General features: G+C 52.9%; 1 protein-coding gene across 2 annotated transcripts; it reads left to right on the top strand.

Annotated features, from left to right (window-relative positions):
- Position 1: 1 nt before the first annotated feature.
- LOC137356172 (splicing factor U2AF 65 kDa subunit) lies at positions 2 to 24,835 on the top strand. 2 transcript variants are annotated; one of them, XM_068022006.1, is made up of 11 exons: positions 2 to 185; positions 6,190 to 6,325; positions 6,932 to 7,035; positions 8,352 to 8,503; positions 9,784 to 9,900; positions 10,068 to 10,206; positions 13,624 to 13,703; positions 14,148 to 14,270; positions 15,454 to 15,540; positions 20,265 to 20,513; positions 22,276 to 24,835. In XM_068022006.1, exons 1-11 carry the CDS (start codon positions 137 to 139, stop codon positions 22,408 to 22,410), a joined length of 1,371 nt encoding a protein of 456 aa, XP_067878107.1. In that variant the 5' UTR covers positions 2 to 136; the 3' UTR covers positions 22,411 to 24,835. The 2 variants fall into 2 exon arrangements, with proteins under 2 accessions (XP_067878107.1, XP_067878108.1); XM_068022007.1 differs by having other exon boundaries at positions 3 to 185; positions 8,358 to 8,503.
- The last annotated feature ends 57 nt before the right edge of the window (positions 24,836 to 24,892 follow it).

Below are 24,892 nucleotides of genomic sequence, written 5' to 3'. Positions count from 1 at the left end.
GTCCGGGGGGGGGGGAAGAAAGAAAGAAAAAGGGGGGCCAGAAATATAAGATTAAATAAAAACATCTTCGTCGTCCTCCAGCCTCCGGAGGGGGCCCCCGGCTAAAGAGAGAAGATCCAAATCCAGCGGCGACAACATGTCCGAGTTCGACGAGTTCGAGAAACAGCTGCACGAGAACCGCCAGGGTGAGCCTCCCAAAATCGAGCACCGAGGCTTCGCGGCCTAGTCCCCCCCCCGCCCCCCTGCTCCCCGGGGCCTTTGTCCATGGGCAAGGGGGGGAATAATCCACCCCTGGAGCGGGGGGGGGGGGGGAGACGGGGACTAACCCACCCCTGGATTGGGGGGGGGAGATGGGGAATAACCCACCCCTGGATGGGGGACAGGAGGTAATAAATCCCCCTGGAGGGGGAAACAAGGGGGGAATAAATCCCCCTGGAGGGGGAATGATACCCCTGGAGGGGGAACAGGGGGGAATGATACCCCTGGAGACGGAACAGGGGGTAATAAATCCCCCTGGAAGTGGAATAACACCCCTGCAGGGGGAATCGGGGGGTAATAAATCCCCCTGGAAGTGGAATAACACCCCTGGAGGGGGAATCGGGGGGTAACAAATCCCCCTGGAAGTGGAATAACACCCCTGGAGGGGGAATCGGGGGGGTAACAAATCCCCCTGGAAGTGGAATAACACCCCTGGAGGGGGAATCGGGGGGGTAATAAATCCCCCTGGAAGTGGAATAACACCCCTGGAGGGGGAATCGGGGGGTAATAAATCCCCCTGGAAGTGGAATAACACACCTGGAGGGGGAATCGGGGGGTAATAAATCCCCCTGGAAGTGGAATAACACTCCTGGAGGGGGAATCGGGGGGTAATAAATCCCCCTGGAAGTGGAATAACACCCCTGCAGGGGGAATCGGGGGGTAATAAATCCCCCTGGAAGTGGAATAACACCCCTGGAGGGGGAATCGGGGGGTAACAAATCCCCCTGGAAGTGGAATAACACCCCTGGAGGGGGAACGGAGGGAATGAGTTACAGTCTAACCCACTCGTGGGCGAATTATTGGGATCTGCTCCGAGATGCAGGATAAACTGTCAGTTAGAAAGGCAGAGGTTAATCAAGGATAGTCGGCATGGATTTGTTCAGGGGAGATCTTGTTTGACCAACTTGATCGAATTTTTTTGAAGAAGTAACAAGGAAGATAGATGAGGGCAGTGCAGTTGATGCGGTCTACATGGAATTTAGCAAGGCTTTTGACAAGGTCCCACATGGCAGACCGGTTAAAAAAAATAAAATCGCTTGGGATCCAGGGAAATGCAGCAAGGTGGATACAAAATTGGCTCAGTGGCAGGAAACAAAGGGTAATTGTTGGCGGGTGTTTTAGCGACTGGAGGGCTGTTTCCAGTGGCGTCCCGCGGGGCTCAGTACTGGGTCCCCTGCTTTTTGTGGCGTATATTAATGATTTGGATGTAAGTGTAGGGGGCATGATCAAGAAGTTTGCAGACACAAAGATTGGCCGTGTGGTCGATAGCAAGGAGGATAGCTGTTGGCTGCAGGAAGATGTTGATGGTCTGGGCAGAAAAGTGTCAAATGGAATTCAACTTGGAGAAGTGAGAGGTGATGCATTTGGGGAGGTCAAACAAGGCAAAGGAATACACGATTAATGGGAAAATAATGAGAAATACAGAGGGACCTTGGAGTGAATGTCCACAGATCCCTGAAGGTAGCAGGACAGGTCGATAAGGTGGTTAAGAAGGCATCTGAAATCCTTTCCTTTATTAGCCGAGGTATAGAATACAAGAGCAGGGAGGTTATGCTGGAACTGTGTAACTCATTGGTTAGGCCACAACTTGAGTACTGAGTGCAGTTCTGGTCACCTCGCTACAGAAAGGATGTAATTGCACTAGCGAGGGCACAGAGGAGATTTACGAGGATGTTGCCAGGACTGGAAAAATGCAGCTATGAGGAAAGATTGGATAGGCTGGGGTTGTTCTCCTTGGAACAGAGAAGGCCGAGGGGAGATCTGATTGAAATGCACAAAATTTTGAGGGGCCTGGATAGAGTGGAGGTGAAGGGTCTATTCACCTTAGCAGAGAGGTCAGTGACGAGGGGGCATAGATTTAAAGTGATTGGTAGAAAAATTAGAGGGGAGATGAGGAAAAACCTTTCCACCCACAGGGTGGTGATGGTCTGGAACTCACCGCCTGAAAGGGTAGTTGAGGCAGAGACCCTCAACTCATTCGAAAGGAGTCTGGATATGCACCTCAAGTGCCGTAATCTGCAGGGCTACGGACCAAATGCTGGAAGGTGGGATTAGAATAGGTGGATCGTTTTTCGGCCGGCACAGAGACGATGGGCCAAGTGGCCTCTTTCTGTGCGTTAAACTTTCTATGATTCTATGGAGGGGGGGAATAACCGTCCCCCCCGGAGGGGACAACAGGGGGGAGATAACCCCGCCTGGAGGGGGAAATCATGGCAAGGCCAGCATTTTGTTGCCCATCCCTGAATGGCCCCTTGAGAACTGAGTGGCTTGCCAGGCCATTTCAGAGGGCAGTTAAGAGTCGACCACATTGCCTGTGGGCCTGGAGTCACATGTGGGCCAGACCAGGTAAGGACCAGCAGATTTCCTTCCCCTGAAGGAAATACCTGAGCGAGACGGGTTCTCGTGACAGTCGATGGCAGCCCCACGGTGCCGGCATTGAGACTCCCTTTCAATTCCAGACTCTTCTGAAGCGATTGAATTTATTAATTTAAATTCCGCCAGCTGTCGTGGGATTTGAACCTGTGTCCCCGGGGGCCTCTGGATTGCTAGTTCAGTGATATTCCCACCATGCTACCGGGAGATAACTGCTCCCACCCCGGAGGGGTAACGGGGGAATAAACCCCTGCGAGTAGCTTACAGTAGAACAGGGACCTTTATTGGTGTGAAGAGTTTACAATTGTGCCGGAGGGGAGTTTAATCGTTTACAATCGTGTCGGGCAGGGGCGTGGGATTAATAATAGAGGCCCTTGCGCGTGTGGGCATCTTTACTGTGACAATTGTTAGCATTCAGATAGTTGCCGGGAGCTGGTTTAGTGAAAATTGTGTTATTAACAGGCGCAATCTAATGTTCCCAGTTCAGCAACTGGCACACTTTCCTCTGAAACTGGTTCATTAGCTGACATCGTGCAGTTAAAACCCGTTTTTAATATTGGAACTTATTGGAAATAGTTTAAAATTAAACGTCTGAGTTTGGCAATGTTTGCTCACAGCCTCTCGGCGTCAACCCTGTCAGACCCTCTTAGATTCTTGTACGGTTCCATGAGATCGTCTCTCCTTCTAAACTCCAGCGAATATCAGCCCCATTCTACTCAATCGCTTCTCATAGGCCGCCCCCCCCCCCCATCCTGGGAATCAGTTTAGTGAACCTTCGTTACACCCTCGCCCCGCTTCCAGGGCACGTATGTCCTTCCATGGGTAAGGAGACCGAAACTGTACTCACTACTCCCGGTGTGGTCTCACCAAAGCCCTGTAACAATTACAGCAAGTCTTCCCTACTCTTATACTCCAATCCCTTTGCAATAAAGGCCAATATACCGTTTACCGTCCTAATTGCTTCTTGTGCCTGCATGTCAACTTTCTATGATCGGTGTGCAAGGGCCCCCTGCCCCATCTCCCACATCCCTCTGAATGCCAATATTTTCCAGTGACTCACCTTTTCAAAAATGTTCTGCTTTCCCATTCTTCCTATCAAACTGGCTCACTTCAGACTGCCCTAATTAAACTGCAGCTGCCACTTACTTGCCCAACTTGTCTTACATCCCTGTGTCCTCCTCACAGCTTACCTTCCCATCTAGCTTTGTATCAGCGACATTAATATAGATTGTAAATAGCTGAGGCCCCAGCACCGATCCTTGCGGTTCTCCATCAGTTGCAGCCTGCCATCCCAAAAAAAGGACCTGTTTATTCCCACTCTCTTTTTTTGTCTATTAACCAATCCTCAACCCATGAGCCCTAATCTTGTGTGACAACCTCTTGTGCAACCTCATCAAATACCTTCGGAAAATCTAAATATACTACATCTACTGGTTCCCCCTTATCTAAGCTGCCAAATACACCCACAAAATACTCTAATGGGTTTGTCAAACACCATTTCCCTTTGTTGACTCTGCCGAATCATATTGTAACTTTTCAAGTGTCCTGCTACCATGAGCTCAATCACCGATTCTAGCATTTTCCCTGCTGCTGATGTCAGCTGGACTGTAGTTCCCCGTTTTCTTTCTCCCTCCTTTCTTAAACATCAGGTTTGCATTTTCCACCTTCCGATCCGCTGGGATTTTGGGGAATTCTGGAAGATCAAAACCAACACATCCCCTTAACCGCGTCACTCTCAAACTTGATATGAAATTCCACCCTGTTATGATCACTCTTCCCCAGTTCCCCAGAGTATCCTTCACTATAAAATGACCAATCAACCCTGTCTCGTTACACCATGCTAGATCTAAAATAGCCTGTTCCCGAGTAGGTTCCTTGACATATTCCAGAAGACTGTCTCCAGTGCATTCTACAAACACGGCCTGCCGCTTTCCAATTCAGTTTGCCCGTCCTGCAAGAAGATTGAAGTCCTCCACCAGTATTCCATTATCTCGGTTAGACGCTCCTCTAATTGCCCGATTTATGCTCAGTCCGACACTGATTACTCTTGGTGGGGGTTGGGAGGGGTGTCTAAAAATTATTCCCACCAGTGTTGTCTGCTCTATGATATTTCGTATCTCTACCCAGACTGATTTTGCACCCTGATTCTCCCCGGCTGAGATCCTTGCTCTGTCTTGCCTCTGTCGCAACCTTTTATTATCAGGGCAAGTCCAACTCCTTTTGCCTCTTTCTAAAAGTCAAGTACCCTGGAGTATTCAGTTCCCAGCGTAGGTCACCCTGTGACCACGTTTCACTAATGACTACCAGATTGAGGTCATTTGTCTCTTTCTGTGTATTAATTCACCATTGTGGTACGAATGCTTCACGCGTTCCGATTGAGTGCTCTCCATTTGAGCTTATTCCCCTGTCTTAGTGCTCCCTTTTCACAGGAGGCTATCGTGTCTGGGCTGGCTCTTAAAAAAAGAGCTCGCCAATTATTTTTCCCCTTCCAGTATTTTACCCCGATTCCCCCTATTGAGAGTCGCTATTGAATCTGCTTCCGCCACCCTTTCAGGCAGCGCGTCCCAGATCCCAACAACTCACTGCGTCAAATAATGTTTCCTCATCTCCCCTCCGTCCAGTTCTCTCACCAATCACCCTCCATCCGTGTCCCTCCAGTTCCTCACCCTCCCGCCACTGGGAAACAGTTGCCCCTCATTTACTCCATCCAGACCCTTCCTGACTTCGAACGCCCCGATTGAATCTCCCTCTTAACCTTCTCTGCTCCAAGGAGAATAATCCCAGCTTCTCCCAGTCCCTCCACATTAACTGAAGTCCCTCATCCCTGGGACTGTTCTGGGTCACCCTCCCCCTCCGCGCCCTCTCCAAAGGCCCTCGGCATCCTTCCCAAAGTGTGCGGCGCCCGGACGTTGGACACAGTACTCCAGTTGGGGCCCGGCCAGGTATTTACAGCATGATAGTCTTCAGAGAAGATGAGGGAATTCTCATTATCTTCTGCACACAGATAAAGGAAATGGCGCTATTGGCTGTCTGGATGAAACAAAGTGTCTGCGTTGCTATCTCAGGAAATTATTATACAGAAACTTCCCTCCCGGCTTCTGCCTTTCACTGAGGGACAGTCTTACTTTGAGCTCATAATCAGTCATTCGCGGTGGGGATAAAGGGACCCATCGCTCACCAGCTGCTGAAACCCTCGTCCGTGCCCTTTCTCCCCCTCCAGACTCCCAACTATTCCCCCCCGTCGTATCCTAACTCGCACCGAGTCCCGTTTTTTCCCCTCACTCCCCTCCCAGTGCTCGCTGACCGACACTAGCTCCCGCTCCGGCAGTGGCTCGATTTTACAATTCTCATCCTCCCGTTTGAATCCCTCCATGGCCCCTCGCTCCCTCTCCCTATCTCTGAGACCTTCTCCAGCCCCTACAATTCCGGTTGCTCGGTGCTCGTCGGGGTTACCCCGCTGCTGATGCGGGGGGGAGGGGGGGGGCTTAGCGATTTCCCTCTGGTCAGTTTTTCACACTCTCTCTCTCTCACACCCGTCTCTCCTCTCCCGAACTCCAGAGCGTGACAAGGAAAACCGACACAAGAAAAAGAGTCGGAGTCGATCGCGGAGCCGCGATCGAAAGAGGCGGAGTCGGAGCAGAGAGAGGGCAAACCGGGAGCGACGGAGCACGTCCCGGGAACGCAGGCGTCGCAGGTAATTGGACGGCCAGGGATCACCTAGTTGGGGTGGGGGGGCAGAGAGGGGTTACTGAGTGACAGTGTGAGGGAGCTGGATTAACATCAGTAGAGATACAGTCAGTAACACAGGGTGCTGGGGGAGAGGGTTTACTGAGTGACAGTGTGAGGGAGCTGGATTAACATCAGTAGAGATACAGTCAGTAACAGAGGGTGCTGGGGGGAGAGGGGTTACTGAGTGACAGTGTGAGGGAGCTGGATTAACATCAGTGGAGATACAGTCAGTAACACAGGGTGCTGGGGGGAGAGGGGTTACTGAGTGACAGTGTGAGGGAGCTGGATTAACATCAGTAGAGATACAGTCAGTAACAGAGGGTGCTGGGGGGAGAGGGGTTACTGAGTGACAGTGTGAGGGAGCTGGATTAACATCAGTAGAGATACAGTCAGTAACACAAGGCTCTGGGGGGAGAGGGGTTATTGAGTGACAGTGTGAGGGAGCTGGATTAACATCAATAGAGATACAGTCAGTAACAGGGCTCTGGGGGGAGAGGGGTTACTGAGTGACAGTGTGAGGGAGCTGGATTAACATAAGTGGGCTGTAGATAACATGTCTTTTTCTCGTCAGCCGATCTCCCCGTCGAATGCAGAAAAAGAAACCGTACAAGTACTGGGATGTACCTCCCCCAGGCTTTGAGCACATCACCCCCATGCAGTACAAAGCAATGCAAGGTGAGCTACATCGAGCCCCTCGCACTCCACCCGCGCCCCGGCCGGCCGTTAACAGTTCAGTCACTCCTCTGCCCTTCAGCCCCTCCCTCGAGCCTGTTACACAGGAACAGGAGGAAGCCCATTCAGCCCCCCCCCTCGAGCCTGTTACACAGGAACAGGAGGATCCCATTCAGACACCCACCTCGAGCCTGTTACACAGGAACAGGAGGATCCCATTCAGACACCCACCTCGAGCCTGTTACACAGGAACAGGAGGATCCCATTCAGACACCCACCTCGAGCCTGTTACACAGGAACAGGAGGATCCCATTCAGACACCCACCTCGAGCCTGTTACACAGGAACAGGAGGATCCCATTCAGCCTCCCCCCTCGAGCCTGTTACACAGGAACAGGAGGAGGCCCATTCAGCCCCCCCCCTCGAGCCTGTTACACAGGAACAGGAGGATCCCATTCAGCCCCTCCCCCTCGAGCCTGTTACACAGGAACAGGAGGATCCCATTCAGACACCCACCTCGAGCCTGTTACACAGGAACAGGAGGATCCCATTCAGACACCCACCTCGAGCCTGTTACACAGGAACAGGAGGATCCCATTCAGCCTCCCCCCTCGAGCCTGTTACACAGGAACAGGAGGAGGCCCATTCAGCCCCCCCCCTCGAGCCTGTTACACAGGAACAGGAGGAGGCCCATTCAGCCCCTCCCCCTCGAGCGTGTTACACAGGAACAGGAGGAGGCCCATTCAGCCCCTCCCCCTCGAGCCTGTTACACAGGAACAGGAGGATCCCATTCAGCCCCTCCCCCTCGAGCCTGTTACACAGGAACAGGAGGAGGCCCATTCAGCCCCTCCCCCTCGAGCCTGTTACACAGGAACAGGAGGATCCCATTCAGCCCCTCCCCCTCGAGCCTGTTACACAGGAACAGGAGGATCCCATTCAGCCCCTCCCCCTCGAGCGTGTTACACAGGAACAGGAGGAGGCCCATTCAGCCCCCCCTCGAGCCTGTTACACAGGAACAGGAGGAGGCCCATTCAGCCCCCCCTCGAGCCTGTTACACAGGAACAGGAGGATCCCATTCAGCCCCCCCCCTCGAGCCTGTTACACAGGAACAGGAGGAGGCCCATTCAGCCCCTCCCCCTCGAGCCTGTTACACAGGAACAGGAGGATCCCATTCAGACCCCCCTCGAGCGTGTTACGCAGTAGGACGTACGGTGCTGATTGCTTGTATCTCTTTGGGATGAAGGAGACTTTTTCACATGTCTAAACTTTTTTTATTTGTTTTTGCTTCTCTTGTCTCCTTCGGTTTTGCTTTTTATAAAGCGGCAGGTCAAATTCCAGCCACTGCACTGCTGCCCACAGTGACTCCTGATGGGCTGGCAGTCACCCCAACCCAGGTTCCAGTGGTTGGGAGTCAAATGACCAGACAGGCACGGAGGCTGTACGTCGGAAATATTCCCTTCGGCGTGACTGAGGTAATGATCAAAAATAAAACACTTTCGTCACATCACACACTCCCAGGACAGGTGCAGTACGGGGGGTTAGATAACAGAGTAAAGCTCCCTCTAAACTGTCCCCCATCAAACACTCCCCAGGACAGGTACAGTACGGGGGGTTAGATAACAGAGTAAAGCTCCCTCTACACTGTCCCCCCATCAAACACTCCCAGGACAGGTGCAGCACGGGGGGTTAGATACAGAGTAAAGCTCCCTCTACACTGTCCCCCATCAAACACTCCCAGGACAGGTGCAGCACGGGGGGTTAGATACAGAGTAAAGCTCCCTCTACACTGTCCCCCATCAAACACTCCCAGGACAGGTACAGTACGGGGGGTTAGATAACAGAGTAAAGCTCCCTCTACACTGTCCCCCATCAAACACTCCCAGGACAGGTACAGTACGGGGGTTAGATACAGAGTAAAGCTCCCTCTAAACTGTCCCCCATCAAACACTCCCCAGGACAGGTACAGTACGGGGGGTTAGATAACAGAGTAAAGCTCCCTCTACACTGTCCCCCATCAAACACTCCCCAGGACAGGTACAGTACGGGGGTTAGATACAGAGTAAAGCTCCCTCTACACTGTCCCCCATCAAACACTCCCCAGGACAGGTACAGTACGGGGTGTTAGATACAGAGTAAAGCTCCCTCTACACTGTCCCCCATCAAACACTCCCCAGGACAGGTACAGTACGGGGGGTTAGATAACAGAGTAAAGCTCCCTCTACACTGTCCCCCATCAAACACTCCCCAGGACAGGTACAGCACGGGGGTTAGATACAGAGTAAAGCTCCCTCTACACTGTCCCCATCAAACACTCCCCAGGACAGGTACAGTACGGGGGTTAGATACAGAGTAAAGCTCCCTCTAAACTGTCCCCATCAAACACTCCCAGGACAGGTACAGCAGGCAAATCGGTCTGTGTGACGTGGATCATTCCTGCTGATCGAGTGTGACCTGTTCAATGTTCTTTGCCAGTGGCTCTGTCACACGCGAGATACTCAGCAATGATTGTTTCCCGGGATGCGTGGGGTGTCCGATGAGGAGAGACGGAGGAGAATGGGGCCGATTATTCTCTGGAGTTTAGAAGAATGAGAGGTGATCTCATTGAAACGTATACAGTTCTGAGAGGCGGTTTGACGGGATCGATGGTGAGAGGCTGTTTTCGCCCCCACCCGCCTCCCCTGTTGACACCTCTGAACCAGGCAAAATGTCAATCAGTCTCCCATGTGTCTCTTGTTTTTTCCCCTCCAAACAGGAAGCGATGGCCGACTTCTTCAACGCCCAGATGCGCCTAGCAGCTCTGTCCCAGGCCGCGGGGAACCCCGTGCTGGCTGTGCAAATAAACCAGGATAAGAACTTTGCTTTCCTTGAGGTAAGGACGCTGGCGTACGATCGTGCGTGTTTGTGTGTGCGCGCGCGCGGGGCGTTTTTGTGCAGCCCCCCCTCTCTCTCTCTCTCTCTCTCTCCGTGCTCTTCCTGCGTTCGCCAGTCTGACGCCCTCTCTGCTCTCCATCTCTTCCCTTTTGCTCCCCGCTCCAGTTCCGGTCGGTCGACGAGACGACACAGGCCATGGCTTTCGACGGGATCATCTTCCAGGGGCAGTCGCTGAAGATCCGGCGCCCGCACGACTACCAGCCGCTGCCCGGAATGTCGGAGAATCCGTCCGTCTACGTGCCAGGTATAACTGGGTGGATTGCACTCGCTAGCCTTCTCCTCAGGCTCCTTCGGATGTGGCTGCGCGGGGGGGGAACAGCCTGTCACGCCTGCAAGCCAGATGTTAGTGGGTTTAATCTCCCCCCCCCCCCCCCACAAATAGCCCAGCCCCCATAATCCAGGTCGACACTAACCCCATGTCAGTTGTCGTGGTCTGGAATGTCCTGCCTGAAAGGTGGAAGCAGATTCAGTAGTAATAGGGAATTGGATAAATACCCGCATATCATTGGCGTAACAGCAAGAGAAAGTGGAACTAATTGCAGAGCTCTTTCAAAGAGCCACCACAGGCACGATGGGCCAAAGGGTCTCCCTTGATAGAAGAGTCTGTGGTTTTAAGATAGTGCCTTTAATGTGCTAAAACGTCCCAAGAACGATTATCAAACCCCGAGCCACACAGAGAGATATTAGGGTCAACGAGGGAGGTTTTAAGGAGCATCTTGAAAGGAGGAGAGAGAGAGGTTTAGGGAGGGAATTCCAGACACCCACCACCCTCTGGATGAAAAAGGTTTTCCTCATGTTCCCCTCTAATCCTCCTACCCATCACCTTTAAATCTGTGCCCCCTGGTAATTGACCTCTCCGCTAGGGGAAACAGGTCCTTCCTGTCTACTTTAGGCCCCTCGTCATTTTGGACACCTCAATTAAGTCACCCCTCAGCCTCCTCTGTTCGAAGGAAAACAACCCCAGCCTATCCAATCCTTCCTCGTAGCTGCAACGCTCGAGCCCTGGCAACATTCTCGTAAAATCTCCTCTGTACTCTCTCCAGAGCAATTATGTCCTTCCCGTAATGTGGTGACCAGAACTGTGCGCAATACCCCAGCTGTGGCCTAACCAGCGTTTTATACAGTTCCAGCATCACATCCCTGCTTTTGTATTCTATACCTCGGCCAGTAAAGGAAAGCATTCCATATGCCGCCTTCACCACTCTGTCTACCTGTCCTGCCACCTTCAGGGACCTGTGAACATGCACTCCAAGGTCTCTCGCTTCTTCTGCCCCCCTCAATATCCTCCCGTTTTATTGTGTATTCCCTCGCTTTGATTGCCCTCTCCAAATGCATTACCTCACACTTCTCCGGATTGAATTCCATTTGCCACTTTTCCACCCACTCGACCAAACCATTGATATCATTCTGGAGTCTACAGCTATCCTCTTCACTATCAACTACACGGCCGTTTTTTTTTGTGTCATCAGCAAATTCCCCAATCCTGCCACCCACATTTCAGTCCAAATCGTTATAATATACCACAAACAGCAAGGGACCCAACACTGAGCCCTGTGGAACGCCACTGAAAACTGCTTTCCAGTCACAAAAACATCCATCGACTACTACCCTGTGTTTCCTGTCACTGAGCCAATTCTGGATCCAACCTGCCACATTCCTCTGTATCCCATGGGCTTTCATTTTACTGACCAGTCTGCCATATGAGACCTTGTCAGATGCCTTACTAAAGTCCATGTAGACCACATCCACTGCACTACCCTCATCAATCCTTCTTGTTACTCCCTCAAAGATCTCAATTAAGTTATTAAGACATGACCTTCCCTTAACAACTCCATGCTGACTATCTCTGATTAATCTGTGCCTTTCTAAGTGACAGTTTATCCTGTTCCTCAGAAGAGAGTCTAACAATTTACCCACCTCCGAGGTCAGACTGACCGGCCTAGAATTATTTGGCCTATCCCCCACACCCTTTTTAAACACTGGTTCAACGTTCACAGACCTCCAATCCTCTGGTACCTCGCCTGTATCTAGTGAGGATTTGAAGATGATCCTCAGAGGATCTGCTATTTCCTCTCTGGCTTCCTTTAACAACCTGGGATACAATCCATCTGTCCCTGGTGATTTATCCACTTTGGAGTATGTCAGACCCTCGAGTACTTCCTCTCTCATTATGCTTATCGTATCTAATATTTCACACTCCTCCTCTTTAACTACAATGTCTACATTAATCCTCTCCTTTGTGAAGACAGAGACAAAAAACTCATTAAGAACCCTGCCCACATCATCTGCACCCACGCATAAGTTCCCTTGTACATCTCTGATAGGCCCTAGCCTTTCCTTAGTTATCCCTCTTGCTCTTAATGTACTGATAAAACATCTTTGGGTTTTCCTTGATTTTACCTGCCAATAATTTTTCATGTCCTCTCTTTGCTTTTCTAATTTCCTTTTTCACTTCACCCCCTGCACTTTCTATACTCCACGAGGCTTTCAAAATTATTAAGATTTTTATGATTGTCTTAAGCTTTCTGCTTTAACTTACCCTGGAAGCTTCAGGATAACCAGGGGGATCTAGATTTGGCAGTGCCACCCTTTATCTTTGTGGGGACATGTCTACATTGTGCCTGTAGAATCTCGCTTTTGAATGCCTCCCACTGGCTTGCCACTGATTTTCCTTCAAGTAGCTGTAACCAGTCCACTTTCGCCAGGTCACCTCTCAGCTTCTTAAAGTTGGCCTTCCCCCAATTTAGAACTCTTCACGCCTGTTCTATCTTTGTCCTTTTCCATGATTGTGCTAAAACGAACTGTATTATGGTCACTATTTCCAAAATGGTCTCCCACTGTTACTTCCTCCACTTGCCCAGCTTCATTACCGAAGACTAAATCTAAAATTGCGCCCCCTCTGGTTGGGCTTGTTACGTGCTGGCTTAAAAAAAGTTTTCTTGAAAGCACTCCAAGAATGTTGTCCCTTCTGTGCCCTTCACGCTGTTTGTATCCCAGTTGAGATTAGGGTAGTTGAAATCCCCAACTATTATTGTCCTATTGTTTTTACACTCACAAATGTGCCTACATATTTGTTGCCCTACCTGCCTCTCACTATTTGGGGGTCTATAATACACTCCTAGTAGTGTGGCTGCCCCCTTTTTGTTTCTGAGCTCAACCCACATGGCCTCGTTCGATGATTCATTTAGCATATATTCCTCCTGAAAGCTGTTATTGACTCCTTATCCAGTAATGCCACACCCCCTCCTTTTTTTATCCCCCGCTCTATCCCGCCCGAAAACACTATATCCAGGGATATCGTGTTGCCATGTGTCTATCTGTGCCCTCGTCTCATCGGCTTTATTTACTGTACTCCTTGCATGTAAGTAAATACCCTTGAACACTGCCCGATTCCTGTGCTGCACACTCTTTTAACCTTTGCGACAAAACTGATAGCTCTGTGGTTTTTGTTGAATCCCTCCCGTGATTTCAAACTCTCGGTTGCGGCAGGGTGGGTCTCTCGGCAGGAGGTTGTTAACGGCTGTCGTGCCCCTCTGCCGCCCACTTCTCTGTGCGGCCTCCGGTCCCGATCTGGTGCTCCGCTGATGTTTAGTGGGATCGGTGCTGGTCCCCTCTGCGCTGACTGCACACTCACTCTCTCTCTGTCTCTCTCTCTTTGTAGGTGTCGTCTCCACTGTTGTTCCAGACTCCCCGCACAAGCTGTTCATCGGGGGTTTGCCGAACTACCTTAACGACGATCAGGTAACCGTGGAAACGACCATCCAGGGGTGGGGGGGAGGGCGCGGGTGGTATGAGGGATGCTTCCAGCTATACCCGGTGGTGGAAATTGTGGTGGAGTGGGGGGGATGTTGGGATCTCCTCGTACGGTGGTATAAATTTGGTACTGAGGTTAGATGGTTGGTCAGACGGCGTCCTGGAGGGCCGCCTGTGTTCACTGCGGGGAATTTGATCTCCATAATCCAGGCCGACACTCCCCCTGGTGCCAGTACTGAGGGAGTGCTGCACTGTCGGAGGGAGATGCATATACTCTAGGACTTGATCTCCATAATCCAGACCGACACTCTTCCCCCAGTGCATTGTCCATCAACCAGTCCGGGTTTCCCTGCTTTGAGATCTCACGCCCTCTTATGCTGTTCACAAACCTACCATCTGACTCTTTATTCCCCCGCCTGCCCTGGTCCACAGGTTAAGGAACTTCTTACGTCCTTCGGACCCCTGAAAGCTTTCAATCTGGTGAAAGACAGTGCCACCGGGCTCTCCAAAGGCTACGCCTTCTGTGAATATGTTGACATCAATGTCACCGATCAGGTAAGCGAGTTGGGGGAGGAGCTGCTTGTCGAGGCCTCGGGGTCAGGCAGTCACTGGGGGCAGGAAGACGAGGCCTCCGGGAGTTGGTGCGCCCTGGGCTTTCTTTACCCTGGGTCCAGTGGTCTGCAAAAAAAACGCCGAAAGCCCGCTCTGCACAGATGTGTGCGGGGTCCTGCGCCCGTCGGTCACTCATGCCAGCGCTGTCTGTTTGGGCATTTGTGGGAGTGCGCAGCACCAGTACCGAGGGAGTGCTACACTGTCGGAGGGAGATGTTTATACTCTCGGACTTGATCTCCATAATCCAGGCTGACACTCGCCCCGGTGCCAGTACTGAGGGAGTGCTGCACTCTCGGGAGTTGCTGCTTTTAGGGACGAGACGTTAAACCGCGGGCGCTGTCCGCCCCCTCGAGTGGGCCTCAGAAAGATCGTGTGGCCGGCATTTCGCAGGCGAGAGCAGGGTGGGTGAGTCCTGGGGAGGGGGGTGCGCAGGGGAAGGGGGTGCAAAATATTTATCCCTTTCTTCCAAGACGATAAGAATCGAGAAACAAAAAAATCCTCTCTGCTTGTGGGATCTTGCTGTGCGTCAGCTGGCTGCTGCGATTCCCACGGGGCGGGGGGGGGCGACCCCCGCTTCGGAAGAGAGAGCGCTGCGTCGGGAGGTGGGGAGCATTGGAGGGCAGGCGGTCTGACGACAAATGCCCCCTCTCGCCCGGAGCCCGCTGCTGCTTTTCGTCCGCCCCAAGTTCCCACGCCACTCCACGCCACCGGTGAGCCCACCACCCCGTCCGTCTCCCCCATCGTCCCCCCCCCCCCGCCCCATCAGTGAATTTTGTGGTGTCTTTGCATCAATGCTACGATCAATTTTTTTCTCTTCTTCTCCCCACATTGGTTTCAGAGACCATCGAACAAGGGCAGCCGCTGAGAAGTATGGCCACCCCCACTTCCTCCTCCTCCCTAGCTAACCGCCGCGCTCCACCGTCTGCAAGAACTAAGTCGTTGTCCTTCTCTGACCTCGCTCCTCGCTCCCTGCCCCCACCTCCCCACCCCAACTCCACCCCGCCGACCTTTCCTCCCCACCCCCTCCCTCTTCCCCCTCCCCCCTACCCGCCTCCCATACCCCCCCCCCCCCCCCCCTCCCCACCCCGTCCCCCCGCTCCGAAACATTACCCCTCTTTTTTTCCAGGCCATCGCTGGACTGAACGGCATGCAGCTCGGAGACAAGAAGCTCATCGTCCAACGGGCGAGCGTGGGAGCAAAGAACGCCACTCCGGTAGGTCGAAGTGGGTGTGTGTGTGTCCCGGGGGTGGTGGGAAAGGGGGTGAGATGGGCAGCCCTGAGGCTGCCTGGTGACAGACGTGCTCCAGCAGTCAGAGATGTGGGCATCGCTGGCCAGGCCAGCATTTATTGCCCATCCCTAATGGCCCTTGAGAAGGTGGTGGGGAGCTGCCTTCTTGAACCGCTGCAGTCCGGGTGGGGTAGTGCTGTTAGTGGCGTTCCGGGATTTTGACTCCGCGACAGTGAAGGAACGGCCGGTATAGTTCCAAGTCAGGATGGTGCGCGGCTCGGAGGGGAACTTGCAAGTGATGGCATTCCCATTGCGTCTGCTGCCCTCGTCCTTCTTGGTGGCAAAGGTCACGGGTTTGGGTGGCGCTGTCAAAGGAGCCTTGGTGCATTGCTGCAGTGCATCTTGTAGATGGTACACACTGCTGCCACTGTGCGTCAGTGGTGGAGGGAGTGAATGTTTGTGGACGGGGTGCCGATCAAGTGGGCTGCTTTGTCCTGGATGGTGTCGAGCTTCTCGAGTGTTGTTGGGGCTGCACCCATCCAGACAAGTGGAGAGTATTCCATCACACTCCTGACTTGTGCCTTGTAGATGGTGGGACAGGCTTTGGGGAGTCAGGAGGTGAGTTACTCTCCGCAGAATTCCCAGCCTCTGACCTGCTCTTGTAGCCACGGTATTTATATGGCTACTCCAGTTCAGTTTCTGGTCAATGGTAGCCCCTAGGATGTTGATAGTGGAGGATTGCTGAGGGAGAAAGGGAATGGGTGACCAAAAGGCAGAGAAAGAGCAGGAAAGCAGCGCAGGTGTCCCCTGCGGTCATCTCCCTCCAAAACAGGTGTACCGTTTTGGATACTGTTGAGGGAGATGGCTCACCAGGGGAAGGCAGCAGTAGCCAGGCTCATGGCACCGTGGCTGGCTCTGCTGTTCAGAAGGGCGGGAAAAAGAGTGGAAGGGCTATAGTCATAGTGGATTCGATTGTAAGGGGAGTAGATAGGCGGTTCTGTGGTCGAAAATGAGACTCCCGAATGGTATGTTGCCTCCCAGGTGCACGGGTCAGGGATGTCTCAGATCGGCTGCAGAACATTCTGAAGGGGGAGGGTGAACAGCCAGTTGTCATTGTGCACATAGGCACCAATGATATAGGTAAATAAACGGGATGAGGTCCTACAAGCAGAATTTAGGGAGTTAGGAGCCAAGTTAAAAAGTAGGACCTCAGAGGTAGTAATCTCAGGATTGCTACCAGTGCCATGTGATAGTCGGAGTAGAAATGAAAGAATAGTCAGGATGAATGCGTGGCTTGAGAGATGGTGCAGGAAGGAGGGGTTCAGATTTTTGGGATATTGGGACCGGTTCTCGGGGAGGTGGGACTATTACAAATTGGACGGTCTACACCTGGGCCGGACTGGAACCAATGTCCTTGGAGGTGCTTTTGCTAACGCTGTTGGGGAGGGTTTAAACTAATGTGGCAGGGGGGTGGGAACCAAATGAGGAGGTCAGTGGACAGTAAGGAGGTAGTAACTAAAGCCTTTAAGGAACTAGATAATGAAGTCAGCGTGACTAAGGGGAAGAGTAGGCAGGGAGCAGATGATGAACGCAAAGGGACTGGTGGTCTGGGGTGCATTTGTTTTAATGCAAGAAGTGTAGTAGGTAAGGCAGATGAACTTAGGGCTTGGATTAGTACCTGGGAGTATGATGTTATTGCTATTACTGAGACTTGGCTAAGGGAAGGGCATGATTGGCAACTAAATATCCCAGGATATCGATGCTTCAGGCGGGATAGAGAGGGAGGTAAAAGGGGTGGAGGAGTTGCATTACTGGTCAAAGAGGATATCACAGCTGTGCTGAAGGAGGGCACTATGGAGGACTCGAGCAGTGAGGCAATATGGGCAGAAATAGGAAGGGTGCGGTAACAATGTTGAGGCTGTACTACAGGCCTCCCAACAGCGAGTGTGAGATAGAGGTACAAATATGTAAACAGATTATGGAAAGATGTAGGAGCAACAGGGTGGTGGTGATAGGAGATTTTAATTTTCCCAACATTGACTGGGATTCACTTAGTGTTAGAGGTACAGATGGAGCAGAATTTGTAAGGAGCATCCAGGAGGGTTTTCTAGAGCAGTATGTAAATAGTCCAACTCGGGAAGGGGCCATACTGGACCTGGTGTTGGGGAATGAGCCGGGCCAGGTGGTTGAAGTTTCAGTAGGGGACTACTTTGGGAATAGTGATCACAATTCCGTAAGTTTTAGAATACTCATGGACAAAGACGAGAGTGGTCCTAAAGGAAGAGTGCTAAATTGGGGGAAGGCCAACTATACCAAAATTCGGCAGGAGCTGGGGAATGTAGATTGGGAGCAGCTGTTTGAAGATAAATCCACATTTGATATGTGGGAGGCTTTTAAAGAGAGGTTGATTAGCGTGCAGGAGAGACATGTTCCTGTGAAAATGAGGGATAGAAATGGCAAGATTAGGGAACCATGGATGACAGGTGAAATTATGAAACTAGCTAAGAGGAAAAAGGAAGCATACATAAGGTCTAGGCGGCTGAAGAAAGACGAAGCTTTGGAAGAATATCGGGAATGTAGGACCAATCTGAAACGAGGAATTAAGAGGGCTAAAAGGGGTCATGAAATATCTTTAGCAAACAGGGTTAAGGAAAATCCCAAAGCCTTTTATTCATATATAAGGAGCAAGAGGGTAACCAGAGAAAGGATTGGCCCACTCAAGGACAAAGGAGGAAAATTATGCGTGGAGTCAGAGAAAATGGGTGAGATTCTAAACGAGTACTTTGCATCGGTATTCACTGAGGAGAGGGACATGACGGATGTTGAGGTTAGGGATAGATGTTTGATTACTCAAGGTCAAGTCGGCATAAGGAGGGAGGAAGTGTTGGGTATTCTAAAGGGCATTAAGGTGGACAAGTCCCCAGGTCCGGATGGGATCTATCCCAGGTTACTGAGGGAAGCGAGAGAGGAAATAGCTGGGGCCTTAACAGATATCTTTGCAGCATCTTTAAACACGGGTGAGGTCCCGGAGGACTGGAGAATTGCTAATGTTGTCCCCTTGTTTAAGAAGGGTAGCAGGGATAATCCAGGTAATTATAGACCGGTGAGCCTGACGTCAGTGGTAGGGAAGCTGCTGGAGAAGATACTGAGGGATAGGATCTATTCCCATTTGGAAGAAAATGGGCTTATCAGTGATAGGCAACATGGTTTTGTGCAGGGAAGGTCATGTCTTACCAACTTAATAGAATTCTTTGAGGAAGTGACAAAGTTGATTGATGAGGGAAGGGCTGTAGATGTCATATACATGGACTTCAGTAAGGCGTTTGATAAGTGTCACCATGGTAGCTTGATGGAGAAAGTGAAGTCGCATGGGGTCCAGGGTGTACTAGCTAGATGGATAAAGAACTGGCTGGGCAACAGGAGACAGAGAGTAGCAGTGGAAGGGAGTTTCTCAAAATGGAGACGTGTGACCAGTTGTGTTCCACAGGGATCCGTGCTGGGACCACTGTTGTTTGTGATATACATAAATGATTTGGAGGAAAGTATAGGTGGTCTGATTAGCAAGTTTGCAGACGACACTAAGATTGGTGGAGTAGCAGATAGTGAAGGGGACTGTCAGAGAATACAGCAGAATATAGATAGATTGGAGAGTTGGGCAGAGAAATGGCAGATGGAGTTCAATCAGGGCAAATGCGAGGTGATGCATTTTGGAAGATCCAATTCAAGAGTGAACTATACAGTAAATGGAAAAGTCCTGGGGAAAATTGATGTACAGAGAGATTTGGGTGTTCAGGTCCACTGTTCCCTGAAGGTGGCAACGCAGGTCAATAGAGTGGTCAAGAAGGCATACGGCATGCTTTCCTTCATCGGACGAGGTATTGAGTACAAGAGTTGGCAGGTCATGTTACAGTTGTATAGGACTTTGGTTCGGCCACATTTGGAATACTGCGTGCAGTTCTGGTCGCCACATTACCAAAAGGATGTAGATGCTTTGGAGAGGGTGCAGAGGAGGTTCACCAGGATGTTGCCTGGTATGGAGGGCGCTAGCTATGAAGAGAGGTCGAGCAGATTAGGATTATTTTCATTAGAAAGACAGAGGTTGAGGGGGGACCTGATTGAGGTGTACAAAAATCATGAGAGGTATAGACAGGGTGGATAGCAAGAAGCTTTTTCCCCAGAGTGGGGGATTCAATTACTTGGGGTCATGAGTTCAAAGTGAGAGGGGAAAAGTTTAGGGGGGATATGCGTGGAAAGTTCTTTACGCAGAGGGTGGTGGGTGCCTGGAACGCGTTGCCAGCGGAGGTGGTAGATGCAGGCACGATAGCGTCTTTTAAGATGTATCTAGACAGATACATGAATGGGCAGGAAGTAAAGAGATACAGACCCTTAGAAAATAGGCGACATGTTTAGACAGAGGATCTGGATCGGCGCAGGCTTGGAGGGCCGAAGGGCCTGTTCCTGTGCTGTAATTTTCTTTGTTCTTTGATTCAGCGATGGTAATGACGTTGAATGTCAAGGGGAGATGGTTAGATTCTCTCTTGTTGGAGATGGTCATTGCCCGGCACTTGTGTGGCGCGAATGTTACTTGCCACTTATCAGCCCAAGCCTGGATATTGTCCAAGTCTTGCTGCATCTGCAGAAACGTTAATCTCCTCTATCTTTTCTCCTCCCCGCCCCTCGCCTGCCTCTCTCTCTCTCTGTCTCTCCAGAATACGATAAACCAGACACCGGTGACCCTGCAGGTGCCGGGCCTGGTGTCGACGCAGGTGCAGATGGCGGGAATGCCGACGGAGATCCTGTGCCTGATGAACATGATCACGCCGGACGAGCTGATCGACGACGAGGAGTACGAGGAGATTGTGGAGGACGTGCGCGAGGAGTGCAGCAAGTACGGCATGGTCAAGTCCATCGAGATCCCCCGGCCCATCGACGGCTTGGAGGTGCCCGGCTGCGGGAAGGTACGTGCGCGGCTGCTGCCTGCGGTACGCTCGGGGTCTCAAACCTAAGCAAAAGAGAGAGAGAGAGAGGAGGAGGAAAAGCCACAATCTGCCCCATGTTTTTAAAAACAGCAACCCTTTTGTTTTTTTAATATCGAACCACGTTCCATAATCCAGGCTGACACTCCCCCCGCCGCCCCCCCTCCCCCCCCACCCCCGGAGTCAGTACTGAGGGAGTGCCGCACTGTCGGAGGGAGATGCATATACTCTAGGACTTGATCTCCATAATCCAGACCGACACTCCCCCGGTGTCAGTACTGAGGGAGTGCTGCACTGTCGGAGGGAGATGTATATACTCTAGGACTTGATCTCCATAATCCAGACCGACACTCCCCCGGTGTCAGTACTGAGGGAGTGCTGCACTGTCGGAGGGAGATGTATATACTCTAGGACTTGATCTCTATAATCCAGGCCGACACTCCCCCGGTGTCAGTACTGAGGGAGTGCTGCACTGTCAGAGGGAGATGTATATACTCTAGGACTTGATCTCCATAATCCAGGCCGACACTCCCCCGGTGTCAGTACTGAGGGAGTGCTGCACTGTCGGAGGGAGATGTATATACTCTAGGACTTGATCTCCATAATCCAGGCTGACACTCCCCGGTGTCAGTACTGAGGGAGTGCTGCACTGTCAGAGGGAGATGTATATACTCTAGGACTTGATCTCCATAATCCAGGCCGACACTCCCCCGGTGTCAGTACTGAGGGAGTGCTGCACTGTCGGAGGGAGATGTATATACTCTAGGACTTGATCTCTATAATCCAGACCAACACTCCCCCGGTGTCAGTACTGAGGGAGTGCTGCACTGTCGGAGGGAGGTGTATATACTCTAGGACTTGATCTCCATAATCCAGACCGACACTCCCCCTGTGTCAGTACTGAGGGAGTGCTGCACTGTCAGAGGGAAATGTATATACTCTAGGACTTGATCTCCATAATCCAGGCCGACAATCCCCCCGGTGCCAGTACTGAGGGAGTGCTGCACTGACGGAGGAAGATTTATATACTCTCGGACTTGATCTCCATCATCCAGACCGACACTCCCCCCGCCGCCCCCCCCACCCCCCCCCCACTCCCGGTGTCAGTACTGAGGGAGTGCTGCACTGTCGGAGGGAGATGTATATACTCTAGGACTTGATCTCCATAATCTAGGCCGACACTCCCCCGGTGCCAGTACTGAGGGAGTGCTGCACTGTCGGAGGGAGATGTGTGTACTCTAGGACTTGATCTCCATAATCCAGGCCGACACTCCCCCAGTGTCAGACCTGAGGGAGTGCTGCACTGTCAGAGGGAGATGTATATACTCTAGGACTTGATCTCCATAATCCAGACCGACACTCCCCCGGTGTCAGTACTGAGGGAGTGCTGCACTGTCGGAGGGAGATGTGTGTACTCTAGGACTTGATCTCCATAATCCAGGCCGACACTCCCCCAGTGTCAGTCCTGAGGGAGTGCTGCACTGTCGCAGTCTCCTCGCTCCACCATTGGCGGCTGTGTGTCCAGCTGCCCCGAACTCTGGAATTCCCTCTCTAAACCTCTCCGCCTCTCCCTCTCTCTCCCCCTTTAAGACACTCCTTAAAACCTCCCTTTGCGTCCGAGCTTTTGCTCGCCCGTCCCTGATCTCTCCTCGCGCGGCTCAGGGGGGGTCGGATCGCGTTTGCTGACCGTTCCCGTGCCGACGGCCGGTCCCTACGCTGGCTGAACCTCTGCTTCTCCCCGCAGATCTTTGTGGAGTTCGTCTCAATCCTGGACTGTCAGAAAGCCATGCAGGGCCTCGCTGGCCGGAAGTTTGCAAACAGAGTGGTCGTCACTAAGTACTGTGAGCCAGACTCGTACCATCGCCGCGACTTTTGGTAGAACTTGGCTATTCCCTGTCCCTCGTCCCCCCTGGCGAGTGACGCTGACTCCAGATCCGATCTCATTCTTTGTTCCTTTCATTTTTTTTTTTAAAAAAACACTCGTATTTCTTTATTTCCTCTTTTCTCTCTCCCCCACTGGCCCCTTAGCTCCAGCAGCTTTCCGTATCGCTGATTTTTCAGTGACGTCTTCTCTCCACAGATATTCGTCCTGTTGCGGGGGGGGTGGGGGGGCAGGGAGAGGGTGGGGGGTGGCGGGCAGGGAGGGCTGTGTACGGCAGAGTGGGTGAGGGTGTAGCGGAGGAGCTGGCTGCCTTCACGTGTCCTTGTACTGAACGGCAGGGCAGGGCTGCTTTGTAGAGGGAGGGGAGAGACGGTGGGGCCAGCTGGACTCGACCGCCTGGTCCCGACTGGGGCAGGGGGAACTGAAGGTGGAGGGGTGCTCTCCGTGTAAGTTGGTGGGGAGGAAGAGGGCAATCCCCGATATCCACAGCGGGAAAGCCGGCTGGACTGATTGGAAGCCGTGGGGTGGGGGGGAGGGGGTTTCAAAAGGGCCGTTAGCTTCACGTCCAAGGGACACGTGGGAATTCACCCCCACGACCCTCTCTCTCTCCCCCCGCGGCCCCGTCTCTCTCTCCCTCTCCCCCGTCGACCCCCCCTCTCTCTCTCCCCCGCGACTCCCTCTCTCTCTCTCTCCCCCGCGACCCCCCCCTCTCTCCCCCGCGACCCCCCCCTCTCTCTCTCCCCCGCGACCCCCCCTCTCTCTCTCACCCGCGACCCCCCCTCTCTCTCTCCCCGCGACCCCCCCTCTCTCTCTCCCCGCGACCCCCCCTCTCTCTCTCCCCCGCGACCCCCCTCTCTCTCTCCCCCGCGACCCCCTCTCTCTCTCTCTCTCCCCCGCGACCCCCCCCTCTCTCTCTCTCCCCCGCGACCCCCCCTCTCTCTCTCCCCCGCGACCCCCTCTCTCTCTCCCCCGCGACCCCCCCTCTCTTTCTCCCCCGCGACCCCCCCTCTCTTTCTCCCCCGCGACCCCCTCTCTCTTTCTCCCCCGCGACCCCCCTCTGTCTCTCTCCCCCGCGACCCCCTCTCTCGCTCTCTCTCCCCCGTGACCCCCTCTCTCTCCCCTGCGACTCCCCCGCAACCCCTCTCTCTCTCTCTCTCTCCCCCGCGACTCCCTCTCTCTCTCTCCACCTCGACCCCCCCTCTCTCTCTTTTCCCCATGTCTGGATCTCTGGTTGCAGTGAGCTGGGTGCAGAGAGAGACAGAGTCTGGAGGGACGTGACCTTAGAGAGCCTCGACACACTTCCCCCTCCACCCTGTTTCTGGCCTCTCTCCCAGTGGCCAGCCAACGTCCCTGGGACTGAGAGGCCCCTGAAGCAGCAGCCGCGGAGGACTGTCACCCAGAATGACGTGGGTCAGGGCTGACAGCAGGTTGGCCCGAAGAGGTGGGGGGGGTGGGGGGTGGTGGAGGGACGGGGTTTGTTTCGAAAGGGAGCAGGGGAAGGAGGCGCAGTTTCTGTTTTTACTAATTCTTAATAAAAGAACATCTTGTTTCAAACGTCAAGGTCTCATCCCCTGGGGCCTTGTGTCGAGCGAGGAGTTAATTTCTGACAAAAAATACATTTCCTCGGTTTTAAAGCTGGGGAGGCGGCCGGGGAAGTGCAGTGATTTCGCCTGCGGGAGGCCTTCCGAAGAGGTGCCGAATCCCTTTACGGGGATTCTCGGGACCCCCCCCCGCCCCTTCCCACCCCGGTCTGGGAATGTGTCCCTCGTGACGGTTCCTGCGCTTGCGCACTTGCCCGCGCCAATCGAGAGTTCCCGTTGAAGACTCGTCTCTTGCCCCTCGTTCCCCCTCCGTTTCCGCCAAGGATCAGCCTCGTGGCTGAGTGCGCCGCCTCCCAGGAGTCGAATGTCTCGCGGGTGGCTGGCCCCCGCCCTCGTTCCCGGCGTCTGTTAGCTGAGGGCTCGCGGTAGGCAGCAAAACCGCGGGGGCGACGCCCGCCCGAGCCGAATTGCCCCCAGCTCGGAACCCGCGCTCAGGGCGGAGGCGGGAGTCTCTCGGGGCGGGCGTCTTTCGCGCCCTGTTTTTAAACTCTGGCGCGTAGGGAGCTGGAGAGGGCGGACTTGTGACGGGAGCCGAACCGGGTCAGAAACCGCACCCGCACGTCCTCTCCCTCGCCAAAACACTTTCGTGCGCAAACTTGCTCTTTTTATAAAACTAAAATTCTCAGCATCCCCCCCCCCCAGTCCGTCAGTGACCGCGAGGAAGTAGTAAATGATGTACGCGTGCGTGCGTGTGTCTATCTCTCTCTGTGTTCTTAATCTTTTATATAAAATGTGGAATTGCAGCCGTTCGCTGGCCCTTCGCCTGTTTCTTTTTATAAGGAGATTGAAAAAAATAAATAAAACGTAAAAGTTGCAAATCGCCCCTGGACTTCTCCCTCCGTTTTCTGCTCGGGCCATCGGTCGGGGGTCCTCCAAAG

The sequence above is a fragment of the Heterodontus francisci genome, chromosome 45, assembly GCF_036365525.1.
Source record: "Heterodontus francisci isolate sHetFra1 chromosome 45, sHetFra1.hap1, whole genome shotgun sequence".
NCBI classification, from domain to species: domain Eukaryota; kingdom Metazoa; phylum Chordata; class Chondrichthyes; order Heterodontiformes; family Heterodontidae; genus Heterodontus; species Heterodontus francisci.
The sequence above is the reverse complement of the archived record's forward strand: the minus strand, read 5'-3'. Positions and strand labels throughout refer to the sequence as shown.

What these genes read in the sequence shown, in the direction of transcription:
- LOC137356172 (XM_068022006.1), top strand. Translation starts at nt 137, where the DNA reads ATGTCCGAGTTCGACGAGTTCGAGAAACAGCTGCACGAGAACCGCCAG. An exon ending in CGGGAACGCAGGCGTCGCAG is followed by an intron (nt 6,326 to 6,931) that starts GTAATTGGACGG and finishes TTTTCTCGTCAG; the next exon opens with CCGATCTCCCCGTCGAATGC. An exon ending in TTCCCTTCGGCGTGACTGAG is followed by an intron (nt 8,504 to 9,783) that starts GTAATGATCAAA and finishes CCCTCCAAACAG; the next exon opens with GAAGCGATGGCCGACTTCTT.